The sequence below is a fragment of the Anticarsia gemmatalis genome, chromosome 8, assembly GCF_050436995.1.
Source record: "Anticarsia gemmatalis isolate Benzon Research Colony breed Stoneville strain chromosome 8, ilAntGemm2 primary, whole genome shotgun sequence".
Classification (NCBI taxonomy): domain Eukaryota; kingdom Metazoa; phylum Arthropoda; class Insecta; order Lepidoptera; family Erebidae; genus Anticarsia; species Anticarsia gemmatalis.
The window spans coordinates 202,620-225,498 of record NC_134752.1 but is presented as its reverse complement, the minus strand read 5'-3'; the positions used below and the strand labels follow the sequence as shown (position 1 = coordinate 225,498).

General features: G+C 42.2%; 2 protein-coding genes across 2 annotated transcripts in view; both read left to right on the top strand.

Annotated features, from left to right (window-relative positions):
• The first annotated feature begins 1,921 nt into the window (after positions 1-1,921).
• On the top strand, positions 1,922-5,857 carry lt (vacuolar protein sorting-associated protein light). Its single transcript, XM_076116953.1, has 2 exons — positions 1,922-2,477; positions 3,570-5,857. The coding sequence occupies exons 1-2, from the start codon at positions 2,042-2,044 to the stop codon at positions 5,654-5,656; spliced, it is 2,523 nt and encodes an 840-aa protein (XP_075973068.1). The 5' UTR covers positions 1,922-2,041; the 3' UTR covers positions 5,657-5,857.
• Positions 5,858-6,990: 1,133 nt separating this feature from the next.
• raptor (regulatory associated protein of MTOR complex 1) overlaps positions 6,991-22,879 on the top strand; it is a 33,261-nt gene continuing 17,372 nt past the window's right edge. Inside the window, exons 1-21 of the mRNA XM_076116952.1 lie at positions 6,991-7,290; positions 9,033-9,135; positions 11,866-11,987; positions 13,344-13,463; positions 13,991-14,137; positions 15,426-15,667; positions 16,027-16,209; positions 16,591-16,793; positions 17,040-17,281; positions 17,371-17,445; positions 17,532-17,612; positions 17,917-18,262; positions 18,341-18,419; positions 18,638-18,783; positions 18,978-19,090; positions 19,686-19,830; positions 20,160-20,249; positions 20,341-20,571; positions 20,655-20,784; positions 20,951-21,097; positions 22,574-22,677. Of these exons, the coding sequence (XP_075973067.1) occupies positions 7,108-7,290; positions 9,033-9,135; positions 11,866-11,987; positions 13,344-13,463; positions 13,991-14,137; positions 15,426-15,667; positions 16,027-16,209; positions 16,591-16,793; positions 17,040-17,281; positions 17,371-17,445; positions 17,532-17,612; positions 17,917-18,262; positions 18,341-18,419; positions 18,638-18,783; positions 18,978-19,090; positions 19,686-19,830; positions 20,160-20,249; positions 20,341-20,571; positions 20,655-20,784; positions 20,951-21,097; positions 22,574-22,677 (3,232 nt within the window). The 5' untranslated portion in view covers positions 6,991-7,107. The remainder of the gene's footprint in view (positions 7,291-9,032; positions 9,136-11,865; positions 11,988-13,343; positions 13,464-13,990; positions 14,138-15,425; positions 15,668-16,026; positions 16,210-16,590; positions 16,794-17,039; positions 17,282-17,370; positions 17,446-17,531; positions 17,613-17,916; positions 18,263-18,340; positions 18,420-18,637; positions 18,784-18,977; positions 19,091-19,685; positions 19,831-20,159; positions 20,250-20,340; positions 20,572-20,654; positions 20,785-20,950; positions 21,098-22,573; positions 22,678-22,879) is intronic.

Sequence of the window (22,879 nt, the reverse complement as noted above, 5' to 3'; positions counted from 1 at the left end):
TTGTTCTGATGTAGGAACTGCTGGTAAAGCATCATCAGTGATGTTAAAGTGAAACTCTTTCTCTGTGTCGTATATTTGTATAGGAGGTTCTGTTACTCTAGGTGTGTGATGTGTTGAGGAATCGTTGAAGCTAAAAGACGAAAATGTAGATGCAATGTAAAACGATTATTTTGTCAAAAAATCTATACCCAAGTATGGAAATATGTTAAAGCCTAATAAATACTTACTTTAGAATCTTCTTGTTCTGTGAGTAAGGCCGGTAATGATGTTTAGTTCTTTCTTCTCGTGCTGTAAATAACAGTAACTCATCTGATTCTGTTTATTATCCATAAGACTACTTTCTAAGTACCGAAAGTTAAATGTAATATATATATGAAATAGCTAAATTCGTCAAGTACAACATTCATCTATTTGAGAAAAATGATAATAATAATAAACGGAGAACCGCACAGTCTTATTTAAAAATGCCCATACCTCGCTTGGAAATGTTTAGGCGTAGTTGTGTTTACATGGCGCCTCTCATCTTTAATGCCTTACCTGACACAATTACTTCTCTACCCTTTAAGAATTTCTGTACAGCATTAAAGAAATGGTTGGTAGAAAAGTGTTTTTATAGTGTAGAGGAGAGACTTTTTTAGCATGTTCCTTAATAAAGGAACATGCTAAAAAAGCCTATCACTTTAGAAATGCATTATAGAATAATAGAAGGGTTATAAAAAAAGAAGATACTATATTTCCTTAATTTTGTTTTGTACTATTATAAAATGTTTTTATTGTAAATTTTTATTCATGCTTGGTATGTGTAATAGATAAGTGGTATGTCTGTAAATAATTAATTTTATTAGACTATTAATAAACTCTAGTACTATTTTTATAAGAGATACCAAGTTATTTGTTAATATTATATTATGTGTAGTGTTAAGTTTTAATATTTTAACTTAGTGTTAATGATGGCATCCCTATGTCAACCTTTTGTATATTTGCATGCTATTGTAAATGGCAAAATGTGTCTTGTACCTATTTTTATTTACTACCATGTTTTGTTACCACATTTTACGCAAATAAATAATTATTCTATTCTATTCTATAAGTTCTTTTTTTTATAAAAGACAACTCCCGCACTAAGAATTGCTCTTGCGTCGCAGGAACTTTTTACAAACATACAAACGATGGACACAAAGTAAGTACAACCTGACCCGAAACGTTCCGTGTGGGAATCGAACCCACAAACTCCCAACGCAATGGTATCGGCGTGGCGACCTAAACCACTGCGCTGCAGAGACAGTGTTCTGACAACTTGTGAGATGGTTTTTTTTTACGTAGGTTTAAATATATTTGCTGTTATTTTATTTAACAGATATATTATCTGACACTTATTCATTAGCTGTGAAACATACCCTTAACATTATTTTGACATAACAGATAAACAGATTGTAGGCTCAGAATAAATTTATTGGTCTTTAGAAAACTGAATAATAAATATATTCATGTTTACCTTTATCCCATTGTTTCATGAGTACATGCAATACTTTTTTGCCAAAGGCTGACAAGTGCTGCTCGCATTTTTGTGGATTTAAACGTAAATAATTATTTCTTTCCATGACGGTTTTTTTTTTATTTTGGCGCCAATTGAAGAGTTACATAGTGTCACGCTGTTTATTTTTTTCTCTTCGCGGCTGGATGCTTGACTACGGATATACGATCATAAACAAACGTTTTCTTATATGCATAATTGATTTCTCCATAGGAAAATATATTAAAACACATTTTCAATTCAATAATAATATGAAGTTTAAGGTGGATTGCACCCAATAATTTATTTTAAACACTAAACTTGTTCATACTACAATAATAATTTTGTATTTTTTTCTTCTGGTATGAATATTTACAAATAAATTTTGGCTCTGATAACACTAATCAATAAATGTCACAATAAAATTCAGGATTTCTGTGTTGAAGAGGAAAATATTATTTCAGAATTCATATTTACTAGTGATAAATGTGTTAATAATCTAGTTTATCCTGATGTGTAAACATAACCATGGCGGTGAATATAGAGAGCTGTGACAGCTTGCCTCCAGACGTAGAGCCGAAGCTTAAATACGATAGATTGGCAAATGATGTTCAAAGTATTTTGTTGAAAGACGCAGTGAGTTGCATCTGCGTACACACCAAGTTCATTTGTTTAGGAACACAATGGGGGGTGATACATTTGTTGGACCACGAAGGGAATACGGTGCCGATATCGCAGGACGGGAAAACCAAGGAGTTGCAAGCTCATGCTATCGCCGTGAACAGAATATCAGTGGATGTGAATGGAGACTACATCGCCAGCTGCTCGGATGACGGCAAGGTGCTGGTGTACGGGCTGTACACGGACGATAACACGCACGAACTGTCGCTGGGCAGGGTCGTCAAGTCCATCGCTCTAGACCCCTATTATTATAAATCAGGCTCAGGGAGGCGATTTTTAACAGGTAATCGTATTTATACAAATAATATATTACTCTGATACTTGTGTAACTTATTATGAGGCATAATGTATACATATTATTGTCTTAACAGAAAATAATAAATAGAATCTGTTATCAAATTGAAACAGGAGAATAAAGTAAATTAATTTCTTATTAGAACTAGAAATAACTCTGCAGTTTGTTGATAGAATGAATATTTTGAAGTAGTTTTTGATGCTATTTTTATGAATTCTTTAATGTTATGTTGGAAAAATCTGTGTTAAATAAATAATATGAACAGTTTTGTTCAATGCTGACTCATGTATGACTGTATTATTTGTTAATGTATGGCTTGTTCATTAACATAATAATGACTTATGTTTTAAAATCATAATCAGAGTATCTGCTGGTCTTTATACTTATTAGTGCTCTCATTAAATTGAAAAAATGGCTTATCAATAGGAGCCCAGTGTTTGGTTATGAGCCTGGTAAATGGCAATAGGCTTGCTCCCTATTACTCGGGGCTAAAATTGTTGTTGATGTATCTTGAATGCCTCTGCTTACACCTGCGAAATAATAATAGACATGAAATTATGTATGTGTGTAAAACAAAATAAAAGTATAGTCCATGTATCAGCTTTTTTTAATGTAATACAATAATATCAGACAAAAATAACATACAATATTATGTAAGTTATGTTATACGCTATGTTCACCAAAAAAAAGATGTGTGAGTTACTTATAATTATAACCCACCTGCCTTTAGGTCTTGGGTCTCAATATTGGTTCTACTGTTTTCAAACATTGTTGAAGCTAATCTATATACCACTATAAGGCAAAACATGATATAACTAGGTAGTTAAGGATAAATAAATACCTATACTATTAAAACAAATGGATTATGCAGCTTGATAAGTAATGAACTAATGTTTATTATACACGGAATATTGTCAACACAGTAACAACATTTAGGAAATACTGTGATTTCCTCTTGCTTTGCCTATTATGATATACATGATAATCAATAGAGCACCCTGCACCCTGTAATAACTTGAAATAGGTTAGTAACTTGCTGTCATTGTTCAAACACCCATGAGTGTCTTATTTGTGTTACAGGTGACAACAAACTAGTTCTATACGAGAAGACATTTCTGAACCGCCTTCGTAGCACAGTGCTGTGTGAATGCGAAGGTTACGTTCAAGCCATGTCGTGGCACGACCGCTTCGTCGCGTGGGCCAGCGAGGTGGGCGTGCGCGTCTACGACCTCGTCGCGCGCTGCTCTCTGGGACTCATCCAGTGGGAGAAGACCCCCAACAGATCCATCGAGGACTACCGGTGCAACCTCCTCTGGTCCGAGGACAAAACACTCATGATCGGCTGGGTCGACACCATCAGAATATGTGTTATACGGAAACGAAGTCAAATCGAACTTCAAACCCGCGACGTCACAGAATACTTAGTCGATCCTATCTATACTTTCCAAACGGACTATTTCATCAGTGGCTTAGGACCTCTAGGCGACCAATTAGTATTACTAGGAGTACCGAAAGAATGCGACCCCGAGACCGGGAAATCGCAACGACCGATGCTCGCCGTCGCCGACTACAAAGACTGTGAGTTCTGTGAAATATCCTCCGACACGCTCAACATTCGCGGCTACGAGGAATATTCGTGTAACGATTATTATTTAGATATGCTCATTGAAGAAAATAGATTTTTCATCGTGTCGCCGAAGGATATAATAGTCGCCTGCCCCTACGACATTGACGACAGAGTCAACTGGCTGACGGATACCGGCAGATTCGAGATGGCCATAACAGTTCTCGAAGAAGTAGGAGGTAAAACAACGAAGCACTCCGTGGTGACGGTGGGCGTGCAGTACTTAGACCACTTGCTGGGTCTGCGACTATACGAGGAGGCGGCGAAACTGTGCGCGAGGATATGTAAAAACGACAAGATGTTGTGGGAGACGCAAATCCTTAAGTTTGCAGAAGTGAACCAACTGCGATCTATCGGTCCCTATGTGCCTAAAACTACAAATCAAGCTCTTAGCTCACGTATTTACGAATTAATATTCTTCGAATACCTGAAGGTAGATCCACAGGGCTTCCTCAAACTGGTTCAAGATTGGAACCCAGCATTGTACAAGACTGGCGTCATTATAAAAGAGGTCCTCGAACATTTACTCACCACCGAGGTGGACAAAAACATATACCTAGAAGCACTAGCACTGCTGTACTGCTATCAAAAGAAATATGACAAGGCTTTATCGACATACTTGAATCTGCAGCACAAAGACGTGTTCACGTTGATCTCAGAGCACGAGATGTACAACGTGATACACGACAAAATATTAGACTTGATGACTCTCGACTGTGATAAAGCAATATCAGTACTTCTGCATAAAAGCTGTAAAGTTCCCGTGGAGGCCGTAGAGAAACAACTTGCCAATAATGATGTATTTCTCTTCAGATATCTGGACGCGTATAGCAAAGTGGAGTCCAACGGCAGGTATCATGGTAAACTAGTTAGACTTTATGCCAAATATGCGAGGGAAAAACTTCTTCCGTTTTTAAAATGTAGTAATAATTATCCGATTCAAGAAGCTTTAGACGTTTGCCAAAGTAACGAATTTTATCCCGAAATGGTGTTCCTACTGGGTCGCATCGGCAACACGAGAGAAGCCCTTCATATAATAATCAAACAACTGAACGACATTAATCAGGCCATCAATTTCTGCCAGGAGCGAAACGACAAGGAGCTGTGGACGGATCTTATCAAAAGAACGGTGGACAAGCCCGAGTATGTGACGTTACTTCTTAAGAGAATAGGGAACTATGTCGACCCTCAGATGTTGATACAGAACATACAGTCGGGATGCGAGATCAAAGATTTGAAGGACTCGCTGGCGAAGATGATGTGCGACTATCACTTGCAGTTGTCGGTGCAGACGGCGTGCAAGGTGATCACGTTACGTAACTACTACGACCTGCACGAGAAGTTGATCCTGAATCAACAGCGCGGTATCTCGGTGACCGATGACTTCATGTGTTGTGCGTGCCAGGGGCGGATCATTGTTAGAGACTTGTCGAACGCGTCCGACTTACTCGTGTATAATTGCCGGCATTCGTTCCACAAAGAGTGCCTTCCCGACAGTGATCAATGCCAGAACTGCGCAGTGTGTAGCGCCGTCAAAATGTGACCCGTATTCATAAAGCTCAAGTCTTAGATAGGAATGTGTATATATTGAACAATATTTTTCCATTATTAACTTGTAAAATTATGTTAATCAACTAATAATTATAATGTTTATCAATGTTTGGTGCTTTTATAATGAAGTGGCTTGTATTATTTTCCTTGTATTAGATAAAACCACATACCAATAAACCAATGCTAACTCGAATATTTTGTTTGAACATTTTTAATTAATAAATGTGAAATCACTCTCCACCCGTAAATTCATGTATATATCTAATGAAAATAAAGAATTGAAAGACGACCATACCCGAACACAAAACCTACCAAAGTTAAAGGTTTAATATTGCAAGATTACCTCAGCAATTTTTAATAATTTCAAGTATTGGCTCAGTGTGATTTATAATTTAGTTAGATGATAGCCGAGTGGTAAAAGTTGACACCTCCCACGCAAGTGGTCGCAGGTTCGAACCCGAGGCAACACACCAATGACTTTTCGAAGTTATGTGTGTATTAGAAATAATTATCACATGCTCCAAAGGTGAAAGAAAACATCGTGAGGAAACCTTGCATATCTAAAATTTGTTTCATAAATTTATTGAGGGCATGCAAAGTCCCCAACCCGCACTTGGCCAGCGTGGTAGACTTAAGGCCTAACCTCATTACGGGAGGAGACCCTTGCCCAGCAGTGGAACATTAATGGGTTAAATTTATTTTATTTTTTATAGATTTTAGGCCGGCAGACGAATAGCCGTAAAACCATTTTGTAGCATTTAACTTTTCGTTCGACTCATCCTTATCACGTAATGTACCTACTCTGTTCATAATTTTTTGTGCTCGCCCTAGATGTTAAGATATGCTCGTATTTAAATACAACACTAAGCCCCTAAAGTCTAATGCCAAAATCCAAAATGCAATCTCAGTAAAAATTCATCTATCTTAAAGCAAGAACTCTGTGTATCAATATCCAATCTTCTATCCAAGAAACTAAAGAGGTAGGCTAGGTATTTTTATTTCCTTATCATTTTAGAAAAAAAAAACAGTTTATCATAGATTTTGAGCCCGTCCCATAGACACATCAAACATTTTTGAAAGGTGAACGCAGTTTTTTTACGTTTCGTTGTACAATTTCAAGTACTCTGGGGTGGTACTACTAGCAATAAACTTTTTTTGCACAAACAATTTTTTGTGTAATTTTTCATTCTAGAGATGATTAATTATTCAAAAATTAAATTGGTGTAAATATAATTTTGCTAGTTTTTTTCAAAGGCATAATTCACCTCAATCGTTAGGAAATACAACTCGTAGAACGGAACACAAATTTATTGTTTATTCCTCGGTGGTAGAAAAATGGACGCGCACATGTTTCTATGAGGTTCTCAAAATGTTTTCCATAAGTGTTCGCGTTCGTTGAGCGGTAAAAATTGACGAGTTTGTTAAACAAAGTGCTGTGTGAAAATGACAGAAATGCCTCCTTATCTCACGGTCAAAGATGAGGAGAAAAACAGTGGACAGGGTGACAGTGATACTGCTACAGACGTAGACGACTGGGATTTACCTTTGAGTTTCGATAAACCTCGGCACCTTGAGCCTATAAAGGGTGCCGAGAAAGTGGAGCACACCTGGCGAGTCAAAGAGAAGGTAAGAGTGCTCAGTTCTGTCGAAAAATGAAACATAAGTTATTGCGTAGCGAAGTCCAACGCCAGTGCGATGAAAACAAACGCACATGGCTGATTGACTGAATGCGTCGTTACCAGTCTGGGTCAATTTACAAAAAAAAATACTACTTTGTTTTTGTAGTAAACTCGTACGGGTTATGTTGTACGAGTTTTGTACTTGTGTTATTTACCGTAGTTTTTGTGTTATTACCTAATTATTAATTCGATGGTTTAAATGTATAGTAAACAAAAATGTATAGAGTTGTTATAATGTTGTTATGTCAATGAAAATGAATATAAATGATTGTGATAGTGGACATAGTGACAGACAGAGTTTGTTTACTAACATTGATGATTGTCAGTCCTTTAATGAATCATGTGTACTTTACTATGATGGATATTATTGATGTTATTCAGTTGTTAGAAATGACTAAATACAGTGCAACATTGTTATTGTTTAATATGATTTTTTTTTTAAATAAATTATCTTATACTGAAGTTATAGGTCAATACTTATTTTAATTAAAGTTATCTAGGTAGGTTTTTAGATATCTATTATTTGTTTTAAACAAGTTTGTGTATAAAATCCTAAATAAGGTTGTGAATCAAAACATGCTACTGTTTTTGAAGTCAGTTTTGGATTTTCAGATTAATGTTAACAAATGGTTAAAAGTGTCCTTATAACATACAAAATTATAATAAATATTGGAGCAAGTTAACTTGGTCATTTCACTATAATGCTAGTCAAATAGTTAATAGTCAATATTTATCAAAAAAGTTATTAATTTCAACAGGGAAGAAATTAAAAATATGTTGTTCTGGCAAATAAATTTGTTCTTACTCCTAACTAACTTATTATCTAGTTTGCACTGGGGGCAGAAGAGGCATTGAAATTATTTACTTTATGTTAATCTATTTTGTTATAGGTTAGTTTACAACTTATGGACAAACATAGCTTTTAACATTTGCATTGTAATAGTATAGGAAGTTAAAGAAAATATGCATTTTACTTTGGTCAAGCATAAATAATCCACTTATGTGAAATATAAAAGACAGTAAATGTAAAAAAAAGATCTGTAAATATTCCACTTAATAAGCTTATCAATAATTTGCTATACTATGGGTTTAGTTTAATGGCATTGTTTAATTTTGAAGAGCTTGTCTACTCCAGCTGTGTAGTGCACTACCTGTTTTATCCACTTGACTGTGACACCCACACCTGTATCCTTTCTAGATTGTCGGTGGTAGTATTGATAAAGTTGTCATCATCAATATTGTGACTGCTTCTGTGGTTTAGGTGGTACAGCACATGACTGCTGATTGTAAGGTCTTAGGTTGAATTCCCAGGTCAGCTATTGATCTTTTCTAATTTATGATATTTGATATTTTTCAATAGTAGCCTACAGTTTGCCCCCTATTGGATGTGAAAAACATTGCAAATGACAAATTGCTGGTATTTTTCATACACCAGTGTTCTCAACTTCCAGTATAGCATGGCTATTGTTATGTAAATAGTAAAATTTTATAGGTGTTAGCAGTTATCTGCTCATTTTTGTGGTACAGGAAACAGTTTTATATGCATGTTCATAATATAATAGGATACGGGAATTAATAAGAACACACATTTTACCTTGAAATGCCTCCGTTCCGTCAGAGACTGCCTACAGTGTTACTATAAATATTTGACTATGATGGTTGCTATATTGTTGTCATTTTGTTTAACAGTACAAAACACATTGTGTGGCCCTCGTGCTGTGCCTGAATGTGGGCGTGGACCCTCCAGATGTGGTGAAGACTCAGCCTTGTGCGAGACATGAGTGCTGGATTGGTAAGTGCTACTTCAATTGCAACTCATTCTGTAGATATAATACTAACATGCTTGTTAGAGGATAATAAACCTTAGTTGTAGTGATAGACATGGTACTCTACTAACTACAATCCAAATTACTGTAATCAAGCATTTTTATGAGTAAAATTACATATACACAAGTTAGTCCGCACTAGTATGCCTCTTAATTTCAACAAACTTAGATAGAAGTTACTTGATATAGACATTTTTAGGCTTGCAAAGTTTTAAAGACTACCACCTCTTTATGTTAAAAAAAATATGACCAGTGCCCCTCTACTTAATAGTTTCACCAAATTATTTTTGTTTTTATCATTTGTTGTTGGACCTACTACCACCACTACTGGATGGTCTGCTGAAAAACCTATGCTATAAATGTATAAACATCTATACCAATATTATAAAGCTGAAGAGTTTGTTTGTTTGTTTGTTTGTTTGAACGCGCTAATCTCAGGAACTACTGGTCCGATTTGGAAAATTCTTTCAGTGTTAGATAGTCAATTTATCGAGGAAGGCTATAGGCTATATATCATCACGCTACGACCAATAGGAGCAGAGTACCAGTAAAAAATGTTACAAAAACGGGAAAAAAATTTACCCATTGTCTCTTATGTGTAGCAAGCGAAGTTGCGCGGGTCAGCTAGTAACAAATACTTAGACTTATGTACTGACAGCTTGCATTTAGTGTGTGGAATGACGCAGTTGTATGAGACTCCCTCAGTAGATCGTAAGTCATGCGCGTGATTCACGGCCGATCGTTAGCGACCGACGCGACGAGGCGACGTGTGAATCATATGACTGCAAGCTTTCCGACCTATGTTTATGTACCACTCGTTAGTCCTTGAATATGCAATAGCTATTTAAAACTTTGCTGGTTAATCACCAGTTTGTTTTTAACTTGATACAGTTTTTGGTCTGGTTTTCCTGTTAAATTATTGTTCTGGAACAATCTTTCTTTCAGTAAAGAATGAGAGTTGTTTTCTGAGCTTTGTTATGGAAAGGAGGACAGATATTTGATAAATACTGATAAATTTTCGATTGTCATTGTTAGCCAGTATTTTTATTATATTGAAGACATTTTGATTTTCTTGATATTATGGCTATACTTTACTATACCGCCAACATTCTGGGCACTCTGCGAAGTCCATTAAAGAATAAACAGGAAAGTTATTCTTACCTACTGATAATCATTCTAAGATTCTATAATATTTATTTACTATTACATTCTTATTCGAAGTGTGTCGCAAAAAACCGAATGATTCACATACGTATATTTTTTGCGAGCTATATTTACCGTCTCTGCTTGTATAGTCTGCTAGGCATAATACACAATGTAAAAAATTGGGTTGTTTCCCGTTAAGCGATGAGTCAGCACTATGGCATCATCGTGAGGTCAACTGCCGGCACGCCGCTAACAGCTGACTGCCTATGTTGCCTAAATTATACACCATCTACATATTATTTTGAGAATGAGCTAAATATGTTTTTGCGAAACTTGTTTTTTCATTAATATATGGGTACGTTCCGTAATAGATTTGCATGTGAAATGTCGTCTTTGATCAGATTTTTCGATAAAGACAGTTTTTGATTTATATCTTATTATTTTATTATCTTATGAATGTTATCCTTGACTGCCTCTGTGGCGCGATCGGCAGTGTATGTGACTGCCGCGCAGATGTTTTTGGGTTTGAATCCTAAGTTGGGCTAGAAAGATTTTCGTGGTTTTTCTGTAAAGAATTCCTTAGACATTCCCCGTAGTTAGGAAATTGAGGTTCGTAGATCTCCGTGCCTCGGCGAGCACATAAAGCCTGTACTGCGCCTGACCTCTTACCGTTCGTATCGGTTATTCGTCCCACCGGGCTATAAGAGTGAAGGATTAGAGAGTGTACCTGTGTATTGGGCACTTAGCCAGCTTGCTTATTGCGCGAATTAAAGTACTCAAACCGGAGATCAAATACCTAGTGCTAAATGATTTAAATAAACGGATCTCAAGTGTCAGGAGCAATGATAAGATGCGCGCCACTGTCTACTCGTTAAAGATAACCTTTGGATTATTATTAAACAACTTTGTGATGTGACACTGATATTCTAATTAGAGTTGGATGATATAATGGTATGCGCTATCTGTACCCCCCAGTAGCTTTATGATGCTTACTAATGACATGTTATTAGGCGAGTTATGTCTCGATTTTATAGACATTCGATGTTTTATAGGTATGTTTCGGGGCCCCTTAATAGAAACCTATCGCATATCTGAAATAGTACTCTATTCTTAACCGTATTCGATATAAAAGTGTCGAATAATTTCCAATCAGAGACAGAGGTTAATTGATGATTTATTTGCGTTTGACTTGAATATTATCATTAAAATTGTATGTCAATATCTGATCAAAAGCTAGCAAGCTAGGGATAGAAACTTCGACTAGAAGACTTTCTAATTGGAGACGAGGTCTAACCAGACATCTGTTGTCTGTGATAGCATGATAGGTTCAAATAAATAAAAGCATTGTAAAGACGGCCATACCCGCTTAGGTCCACCAGGGCAGGTAGGCCGAGCAGTTTTCCGAACCTCAGGTCATGCTGTTCTACGCCGAAGTTACCTACACCGGCAACTTATATTATCCGGTAGACAAGAGTGTATATGGCTGGCATAAGATAGGAATATGTAATGAATCCAATACTAGAATAATGCAGTGTTTTGTTTTTGTGTAGACCCACAATCGTTGTCTCCGAGCAAGGCGCTGGAGAGCATCGGGCACGCGCTGCAGTCACAGTACGAGCGCTGGCAGCCGCGCGCGCGCTACAAGCAGAGTCTCGACCCCACCAGCGATGAGGTAACGACACCACACACACACTTAACACTACTATACTTTGTCTTTAGGGGCTTTGTGTGATTTGCTCCAGAGAATTTGATAAGCAGGACTACTTGGGCTTACTTTCTTCCAATGCTGTTGTAGCGGTTTAGGTCGCCATGCCGATACCACTGCAACGGGAGGTCGTGGGTTCGATTCCCACACGGAGCAATTATTTGTGCGATCCACAAATAATTGCTTCGGGTCTGGTTGTGCTTTGTGTCCGTTGTTTGTATGTTTGTAAAAGTCCCCGCGACACAAGAGCAATTCTTAGTGCGGGAGTTGTCTTTTTAAAAAAAAAAAAAAAAAAAAAAAAAGGTTGAGCATACGAATGCACAATGTTCTATCGAATGCTTCATAGCTAGCGTGCTTGTAATATGGAACCGACGTTAGCGTAGAAGAAAAGGAAACCTTAATAATAATTACTCCTTGACTGGTTATCTATGACCACTTTTCCAAGGTATCACGTATGGTATACAGACCAATCTTCTGTCATTTTTCATTAAGCGAATATATCTAAATTAACTGATGTTGCGCAACACGGGAATTGTGTAATTCGGTCATTTATTTTAAGTAATTAAGTATTATCTGAGCTTTGTGAAGTAGCTGTATCATCTTTGACGATTTGTTTGTATTGCCTAAAATACAACTGTTATCACTTCCCAACTTAAGAGGTAGCAACTCATTTTGGGTGAACTCAAATTAATCGTGTGTAAAGGTATCGTGTCGGTATGTCAGCGGGTAGTGTGGGTACGGGGCGTGAACGTAAATGAAGGCAATAATTAGTGGTCAGGAGGGCGCGACGACGACCTCCGGGTTTACGCGCCGCGCGGCCTTGACTTAATTGACACCGAATACACATACACATGATCATACACACCTATTATGATTACCGACTATATGAGAACATTTTTGGCAACAATACTTTAAAATTCTCATTGTCATATATGTCTTCATTGTTTTATAGTAAAGAATGGATTCCTTCCTCTGAAATATATCTACTGATCTAATATTTCCTGGATAGCACGTAAATGTATGAATATCACTTTGCTGTTAGACTCTTTTTGCAGTATAATATTACAAGGGTCTACCTGCGACTTGGTCCGCGCGAAATCATAAAAATATCTTATGTGTCGATCAAACATTCATCCAAATATTTAAATGCTTATCCAAACTTTAACACTCATTGTCTTACTAAAGATTTTTGTCACTTTTTGAGTGAAAAAGTCAAAACACTGTATTACTAATCAAAGCTTACCCGACGTTAATTTGTAAGACAGTTAAAATACTAGTAAAACGTGTAACGTGATATATTACAAGTGTCGATGTCTTGACCAGGTGAAGAAGCTGTGCTGCTCGCTGCGGCGCAACGCCAAGGACGAGCGCGTGCTGTTCCACTACAACGGACACGGCGTGCCCAAGCCCACCACCCAGGGAGAAATATGGGTCTTCAACAGGGTAATTACATAGATACTTATTATTATGTTTTTGGTACTAGAGTCATGCAAGCCTGTGATATCTTACAGTTAATAATCCTCTGAAGTCTCAGGTTCAATTCCAGGCCGGTGTCTTTTGATAACGTGCGCATCATAAGTTCCATGATACATGGACGTATACGCACGTATACGCTCATGTATTATGGAACGTAGTAGAAAGTGAAACGTGGATGTATTTGAAATACCTTTGCCTAAAATAATATACGGGTAGGTATATTATAGGGTATGTAGTGATTAATTTAAAAAATGTGCATATAAAACAGTCTTAGCTCATAGCCAGTTGCGCTCACCGGTCGGTAAACGATCTGTGGGTTAAGCAACCATTGGCGCGGTCATTCCATAGATGGGTGACCCGGTTCTTGTCTACTAAGATAACAGTCGTTAAGCCACGTCAAAGGCCTCTCGGGCGGCTTGAACAACTTTGACACTAGGTTGACCACTAACCATACGACAAACAAAAATATAAAATAGTTGGTGTTTTGTGTGTAGGCGTACACGCAGTACATCCCGCTGTCGATGTACGACCTGCAGACGTGGATGGGCGCGCCCTCGCTCTACGTGTACGACTGCTCCAACGCCGGCGTCATCGTCGACAACTTCAAGCAGTTCGCCGAGCAACACGAGAGAGAGTATGAGGTATCTACACTATATACTATACTAGCTGACCCGCGCAACTTCGTTTGCGTGTATCCCGCTACTTCGACAAATACAGTCAACGCACCAACACATATTGGATACTAATTTTCAATTCACAATAACTTCTCTTTCCCTTAACCGCGTTTAAAATATTAAAATGTTTTTTGGTTTCTGTGACTCTTCTTTGATCGCCCCCCCTATCAGTTTTTGGAAAAAATATTTAAGTAATGTACAGATTTTTCTTTGTCTTATATGTATAGATCAAAGTCGCCGGCCGATCACGGTATCACGGTACGGATCACGGTACGGGCCGGTCGATCGCGGCCGGACCGTACCGTGCCGCAATACTAATATCGTGATATCTCCTAAACTATATGTCTAAATAACACACTGTAAACTGCAAAAATAATCTAAATTAAATGCTCGTGATGATGAACTTACTTATTTTGATAAGGATATATGTATTATTGGTTATATCACCAGTTAAACATCACCCAACGAATTAAATGTTTTTTTAATACAGAAAAGTAGTTTTTGTGACTTAAATAAAAAAGCTGGATATATGTCATCGCGGACTTTTTTGCAGAACTAATAAAGACCAATGTTTTTGCTATACATTGTTCTTACTTGTATCCAACGGTATAAGCGGCGCACGCACAAATGCAATCTTCAATTAGATTTTTTTTCTGACTTCTTGGACATAAATCGCTATAACTCAGCTAATATAGTTTCAATGTATTTCAATTATATATAAAAACCTGTCGGAGAAAATACTCTTTCTATTAGTGAAAACCGCATCAAAATCCGTTGCGTAGTTTTAAAGTTTTATGCATACGAAGGGACTACAGACAAAATGGGCGACTTTGTTTTATACTATGTAGTGATATTACATGCAACTACAACCAGAGATAAAGGTGAAATATACTGTCTCAATGCTGGGTAAGGTTCTTCTTCCAGAGGGAGGGATTAGTCCCTGAGTCCACCACGCTGGCTAAGTGAGGGTTGACTGCGAGTCCCTTTAACATACATACATAAAATCACGCCATTTTTCCATAAGGGTCGGCAGAGATAACAGAATAAAGTACCCTTAGTGTTACCCTTAATACCCTTGTATGAAAGAAATCTCAGAGATATAATGTTTCATCGCAATATCTTAACGAGTGATAATACAATTATACCTAATACACAGATGACTGAAAAAAAATTCCAATCCCCGACCATCTGCGGTGGAGGCGAATGAGACTCTCAATGATAAAGTATTTTTTAATCGCGAAATTATTACCATTAGGAGGCACAACAATCGTCAAAAGCGGAGGGCGACAGCGGCACGCCAGTGTCGAACATATCGTACAAGAACTGCATCCAGCTGGCCGCGTGCGCCGCGGGCCAGAGCCTGCCCATGAACCCCGAGCTGCCGGCCGACCTGTTCACCGCCTGCCTCACCACGCCCGTCAAGATGGCCATGAAGTGGTTCGTGCTGCGCTCACGCACCAGAGTCGCGCCCCATGATGTACACGATCTTATTGACAAGTGAGTGAACAAACTGACCCTTGTTTTTACCATTGCTTAGTTTTATTAGGAATATTGATTCCGCTGCTTGTGAAAAGTTGGTTATTATACTATTAATTTTATACAGAAGGGTGTGTTTCCGATTAAGAACGGCTCGGCACGGTAAGCTTTAGCGGATCGTTAATAAATCAAAGATATTGTTTCACTGGCACAGACTGGAGATTTCGAGCACTGTGACTGGTCGATTCGCGATCTACTACACTCGGCTTCGCCTAGCTTCTGTGGTACTGGAAAAGCACCCAAAGTCTTCTTTATACAGCTTGTGAGACGTCACACTATATGGATTATTTGTATAGTAAACCTTTACGATTGTGTCCCAGGATCCCCGGTCAAGTGACCGACCGTCGCACGATGCTGGGCGAGTTGAACTGGATCTTCACGGCCATCACGGACACGATCGCGTGGAGCTCGCTGCCGCCCGAGCTGTTTCAGCAGCTGTTCCGCGCTGATCTCCTCACTGCCTCGCTGTGCAGGAACTTCCTGCTGGCTGATAGAATTATGCGGTGAGAGAAACACACTTTATGATTTAGTCATAAATAATTACCAGCTACTTACTTCTTAATGAGTTATGAGACTTATTGATGTATTAGTATAATATGGTACCTGACTACCAGTCAAATCAAAAACTTATTATGAAATGTCAAAAACACGTTTCAGTATAGAAATACGGTGTTCTGACATTGCAGTACCGTATTTTCGTTGGTATCAAATGAGCGCTTAAAACATTATTTACGAACAAAAATTTTAATTCTAGCTGAACCTTTTACGAGTACCTACAAGTTTAATATTTTTTCGTAAACCTGGTCCACTACCTAATTGTTTAGATCCAGAAGGTAACAAAGACATTCTATACACATTTCAATATACTTGTATTTATTTCTCAGGTCGTACAACTGCACTCCAGTCTGTTCCCCGGCGCTGCCGTCCCTGGCGTCGCACCCGCTGTGGGCGGCGTGGGAGCACACGCTGGACCTGGCGCTGGCGCAGCTGCCCAACCTGCTGCGACCAGACCCGCACGACTACACGCACTCGCCTTTCTTCCGCGACCAGCTCACCGCTTTCCAAGTGTGGCTGGATCTCGGCAAATGTAAGTTGTATTATATTTTCAACTGGAATGAACGTAGCGCCGCGTATGTTGGGTTCGAACCCCCGAACAAATCTTTATGTGAAGAGCACGAGTTTTGTTCTGAATCGTTGCCAATGTAATTAAAAAGTATGTATTTCGAAGTATATAAGTATGTTTATCAGTTATTTGGTTAGTATAATACAAACTGTGCTTAGTATGGTATCAAATGACCGGATAACTAACATCTCTAACTAACGGTGTGGTCAGGGTGCGCGTGGCGGCCGCCGCCGGAGCAGCTGCCCATGGTGCTGCAGGTGCTGCTGAGCACGCTGCACCGCGTGCGCGCGCTGCGCCTGCTGTGCCGCTTCCTGGCGCTGGGCGCGTGGGCGGCGCGCGCCGTGCTGGCCGTGGGCATCTTCCCCTACATGCTCAAGCTGCTGCAGGCCTCCGCGCCCGACCTGCGCGCCTCCATGGTCTACATCTGGGCCAAGATCATCGCCGTCGACCCGGTACCTGGCGCCTTCTGTACTCACGCGCTGTAAATACAGCTGAAATTGAAACCGAGTCAATAGGATTTATATCATCGTATTTGTTACAGAGTTGTCAAGCCGACTTAGTGAACGCGAAGGGCCACAAATACTTTCTTGCAGTGTTACAAGATCCTACAGTTGACGTGAGTATTTTGACGGTGACGTCGCATACTTACTACAAAACGCAATGGAGATCCGAGTGGTGAATGATAACTAATGTGTATTATAGTGTGAACATCGGACGCTGGCGGCTTACGTGCTGGCTGGTATCGTGGATAACTACCCGGCTGGACAGGAGGCTGCTTTGCAGGTATACAAATAGAAATAATATTTTTTATGTACCGAACGATGAGGTTGTTCGTTTTGACGTAATGGTGTTTGAAAAAAACTTTATTTTTCTGTTTAAGTAGTAAACGTGTTATGTTTTAAGTAGAAATAAAAGCATGAAATATTGTTATATTAATATCGGTGAGCTGGCGTAGAATAAAGTGGTCGTGGGAGCATAAACTACGGTTTTTATAATCACTCTCTGTCACATCTCGTCGGAGCGTGACGTCATAAATTAGCAAAGTCGATTGAACAAACGGTATTGATCGAACGTGGTTCGCGTCCAGGGCTCGATGATCTCGATCTGCCTGGAGCAGCTGGGGTCGGGGCGCGCGCCGCGGCGCCTGGCGCAGTGGGCGTGCGTGGCGCTGGGCCGCCTGTGGCGCGGCTACGAGGCGGCGCGCGGGGCCGGGGCCCGCGACCTGGCGCACGAGAAGCTGGCGCCGCTGCTGGCGCACGCCGCGCCCGAGGTGCGCGCCGCCGCCGCCTTCGCGCTGGGCGCCTTCGTGGCCTGCGCCGGCGCCGGGCCGCGCGCCGAGCACGGCACCGCGCTGGACCAGCAGGTGGGCGTGGCGCTGGCCGCGCGCCTGCCGCGCGACGCCAGCCCGCTCGTGCGACACGAGATACTCGCCGGTACGTGCGCTCGCATCGCTTCTGTCGACTTGTCAACTATCTGATAGACTTCATTTAAATGTTGGATTTGATTTCTAGCTCTCCAGTGGCTGGTGCTGATCTTCGAACAGTACTTCATCGCCGTGTACGTACAGGAGAGAGTGAGGAAGAGCGACAGGTGAGTTATACGATTTTGTATTTCTATTCTTAAATTATTATTATAAATTGAATGAACTCGTATTAGTCCGACAGAATACGACCTGTCTAAAAATTAAAACGTGTGTAAAAGCGATAGCCGATTTATGCATTGAATACGACGTAATGTGCACTTACGTTATACGCGTTCATCGATCGTGCAGTTATAATTATAATAAGTGATATTGTCGTATTCGTCAGGGAGTCCGTCCGCGGCGCGAGCAGCGGGCGCGTGGACCAGGGCTGGGACCCGCTGTCGGACTCGCGCGCGCCGCCCAGCCCGCACCCGCACTCGCACGCGCTCGTGCGCAGCGCCGCCGCCGCCGCGCTCTCGCTGCCCTCCATCGGTACGTGCACACATAAACCTCCTCTACTTACACTAACTAACTTGTGTTAAAAAATGAAACGACAACGAAATGACATTACCAACCTGTTTATTTGCATATTTAGAGCACTATTTTGTTATATAAAAATAATATGCCTTACATTGTCAAAGTCTTCATGCGATACCTATAATAATGTTATGTTTGTACGTGTTTAGGTTTCGGCTCGGTGTACATGAAGCTATGGAACACGCTGACGTCGATGGCGCGCGAGCCGCACCCGCAGATCTCACAGATGGCCAACGATATCATCAACTATATCTCCAATCAGGTATGCTTTATATTACAACTATGCTGTGGAGAGAAGAGAAGAGAGACTTTAGATTACTATTTTTACTTATAATAATGTCCTCCTAGCCGATATACGGCTACGGCGGTCAGTTTCATTGAAACTGGCCATCTGTGCAGGACTTTGTTTAAAGTGTCCAAGTGTGTGCACAATACACAGGTACACTCTCTATTCCATCACTCTCATAGTTTGGTGGGACGGATAACCGACACGACCAGTGAGAGGTCAGGCGCAGGACCGACGGCTTTACGTGCTCTCCGAGGCACGGAGGTCTTCGAACTCAACTTCCTAACTCCGGGCAATCTCTAAGAAATTCTTAACAGAAAATCTCAGAAAAGACTTATTTAATTGGGTAGTGATTTTTTCTAGAATGTGAATTATTTCGATTAATATTCCTCATAGATCGATTGTGATTTAAAAATCCTAGTAATTTGTTTTGCACCTAGTCGTCCCTTCTACTATGTTGGTTAAAGTGGAGTTTCGGCTCAACTTCAAATCATGTAGCCGATTAGGATTAAATTTCTTAGTGCTCCTAAAAAGTATGAGTTGTATTTATTATGTGAGCCATATTGTGCAGGTGGACAGCGTGGGTCGCGCGGGTCGCGAGCTGGAGGCGGGCGGCGCGGGCGCGGCGCGCGGCAGCTCGTCGTCGCTGCCGCCGTCGCCCAACACGCGCTCCTCGCCGCTCGCGCACCACGACCACACGCGCACGCTGCCCGCCGGTAAAAGTCTAATCATATTCATTTAAATCAAATAATTACACTTATGATCGTCGGTAACACGCACAACCTTAAACTGTAATAAACTAGCTTTTACCCGCGACTTCGTCCGCCACCTGAATTTTCCCATAGGAATGCGTCATTTTCCCGGGGTAAAATGCCTATGTAAAAATAATGCCTCAAAAAAAATAATGATAAAAAGTATTTTTTGAAACTATTTATGAAGTCCACCGTATATATACACGTACGTAATGCACGTACACGATACGAACAACTTCCAGCAGCACTATAATTATTGTATGCTTAATGTTATTTATGTGAATGCTTCACAGGTAATCGTCGTGCTAAGGGCGGTCTGCCGCACACTATCTCCGAGGACTCGGTCACTATACGCGACAGAGACTCCACGTCTTCGAATTCTAGTTAGTACACATTTTTTTTAATATTTAAGGAACAATAATTATGAATTGCTTTTTTATATATGCATTAAACTCGATCGCTTCATTGATGCAGGTCAACCATCAAAGAGGCCGATAGTGAGCACGAACTTCGTGGAGTGGGCGTCGTCGATGTTCGCGCGCGCCGAGTCGGCGGACGGCGCCGAGGCGGGGGGCGTGGCCGGGGCGGGGGCGGAGGGCGGGGCCGCGGGGGGCGCGGCCTGGCGCCACGACTGCGAGAGCCGCGCGCACCACGAGCGAGTGTGGCGCTACGCCAGGAACCGCAGCCTCAGGACCGAAGCCGCCGGTAAGCGCTGAATCCACTTCATTCAATTACGCACGTATACGCTGTCCAGTGTCCCAGTGTCGTAACCCTGCGTGTATGTACAGCGCTCCGCGCAGCGCGCGTGTCGCGGCTGGAGACGCAGGCGTTCCACTCGCGCTGCCCGCTGCCGCCCGCCGTGGTGCTGTTCCACCCCTACGAGCAGCACGCCGCCGTCGCCTCCAAGGACAACTTCGGGTAAACTAGCACCTACTTTAAACCTACTATTATTATTTTATTTATATACTACATCGAGTCTTCGATCATCCGCTGGTCCGATTCCCGCGACGGGCGAAGTACTATTGGTCTTTTTTAATTCGTATAAGAATACTTGTCAATATGATAAAGTTGTTGTGGTGTGCAGCATCTGGGACTGGGGCACGGCGGCCAAGCTGTGCGTGGGCTCGTGGCGCCGCGCCTGGGGCCGCATCACGGCGCTGGCCTACATCAACGCGCACGAGCACGCGCTGCTCGCCGTCGCCTCGCACTCCGGGAACCTCGCCATATACAGGTACTGCTGTCGAACAACCTCCCCACTATATAGGGCTCGTGGCGCCGCGCCTGGGGCCGCATCACGGCGCTGGCCTACATCAACGCGCACGAGCACGCGCTGCTCGCCGTCGCCTCGCACTCCGGGAACCTCGCCATATACAGGTACTGCTGTCGAACAACCTCCCCACTATATAGGGCTCGTGGCGCCGCGCCTGGGGCCGCATCACGGCGCTGGCCTACATCAACGCGCACGAGCACGCGCTGCTCGCCGTCGCCTCGCACTCCGGGAACCTCGCCATATACAGGTACTGCTGTCGAACAACCTCCCCACTATATAGGGCTCGTGGCGCCGCGCCTGGGGCCGCATCACGGCGCTGGCCTACATCAACGCGCACGAGCACGCGCTGCTCGCCGTCGCCTCGCACTCCGGGAACCTCGCCATATACAGGTACTGCTGTCGAACAACCTCCCCACTATATAGGGCTCGTGGCGCCGCGCCTGGGGCCGCATCACGGCGCTGGCCTACATCAACGCGCACGAGCACGCGCTGCTCGCCGTCGCCTCGCACTCCGGGAACCTCGCCATATACAGGTACTGCTGTCGAACAACCTCCCCACTATATAGGGCTCGTGGCGCCGCGCCTGGGGCCGCATCACGGCGCTGGCCTACATCAACGCGCACGAGCACGCGCTGCTCGCCGTCGCCTCGCACTCCGGGAACCTCGCCATATACAGGTACTGCTGTCGAACAACCTCCCCACTATATAGGGCTCGTGGCGCCGCGCCTGGGGCCGCATCACGGCGCTGGCCTACATCAACGCGCACGAGCACGCGCTGCTCGCCGTCGCCTCGCACTCCGGGAACCTCGCCATATACAGGTACTGCTGTCGAACAACCTCCCCACTATATAGGGCTCGTGGCGCCGCGCCTGGGGCCGCATCACGGCGCTGGCCTACATCAACGCGCACGAGCACGCGCTGCTCGCCGTCGCCTCGCACTCCGGGAACCTCGCCATATACAGGTACTGCTGTCGAACAACCTCCCCACTATATAGGGCTCGTGGCGCCGCGCCTGGGGCCGCATCACGGCGCTGGCCTACATCAACGCGCACGAGCACGCGCTGCTCGCCGTCGCCTCGCACTCCGGGAACCTCGCCATATACAGGTACTGCTGTCGAACAACCTCCCCACTATATAGCGCTTTTTCTAAAAGGATTTACATCCACGTATTTTGATACTTGAATTTTTTAAACCTAGTTAGCAGTTGACCTAGTGTCAAAGTTGCTGAAGTCAAATAAAGATATTTATACATAGTTCAACGATTGCTATTTTAATCGGTATCATCTGGATTCGACAGTTTACGCGTTCATCTGAAATATTATTATGCGGACACCTGTCTATAGAACGTCTACGGCTAAAATAGACTCCCTAATCGTTTACCGACCGCTGCAGAGTTATGTATATATGTATGTATTAATATCGCGTGGTATCGTTCAGGCCGTCGGGCAGCAGCATGGAGCCGGCGCTGGTGTCGGCGTGGCGCGCGCTGGACGTGCGGCCCGCCGCCGACTACCGCCCGCCGCCCGGACAGGCCGTCTACAGTCAGTATACACACATACACACACTATACCACCAGGGTGACGCGTATTTAGTACTTCTAAGGGCCAATGTTTGTAGGGGAAGTAATAATACTACGCGTTACTCTCTATAACTTAACATACCTGTGCCCATTACAAACCTGCGATCTACGTCATATGTCAATTTGATCGAGCCTCTCGCTCGCACATACAGATTTTATGACAG

Excerpts from the sequence above, each read along its gene's own strand:
- lt (XM_076116953.1), top strand. The coding sequence starts at position 2,042 with ATGGCGGTGAATATAGAGAGCTGTGACAGCTTGCCTCCAGACGTAGAG. Across the intron at positions 2,478-3,569 it reads AGGGAGGCGATTTTTAACAG|GTGACAACAAACTAGTTCTA; the intron begins GTAATCGTATTT and ends TTTGTGTTACAG.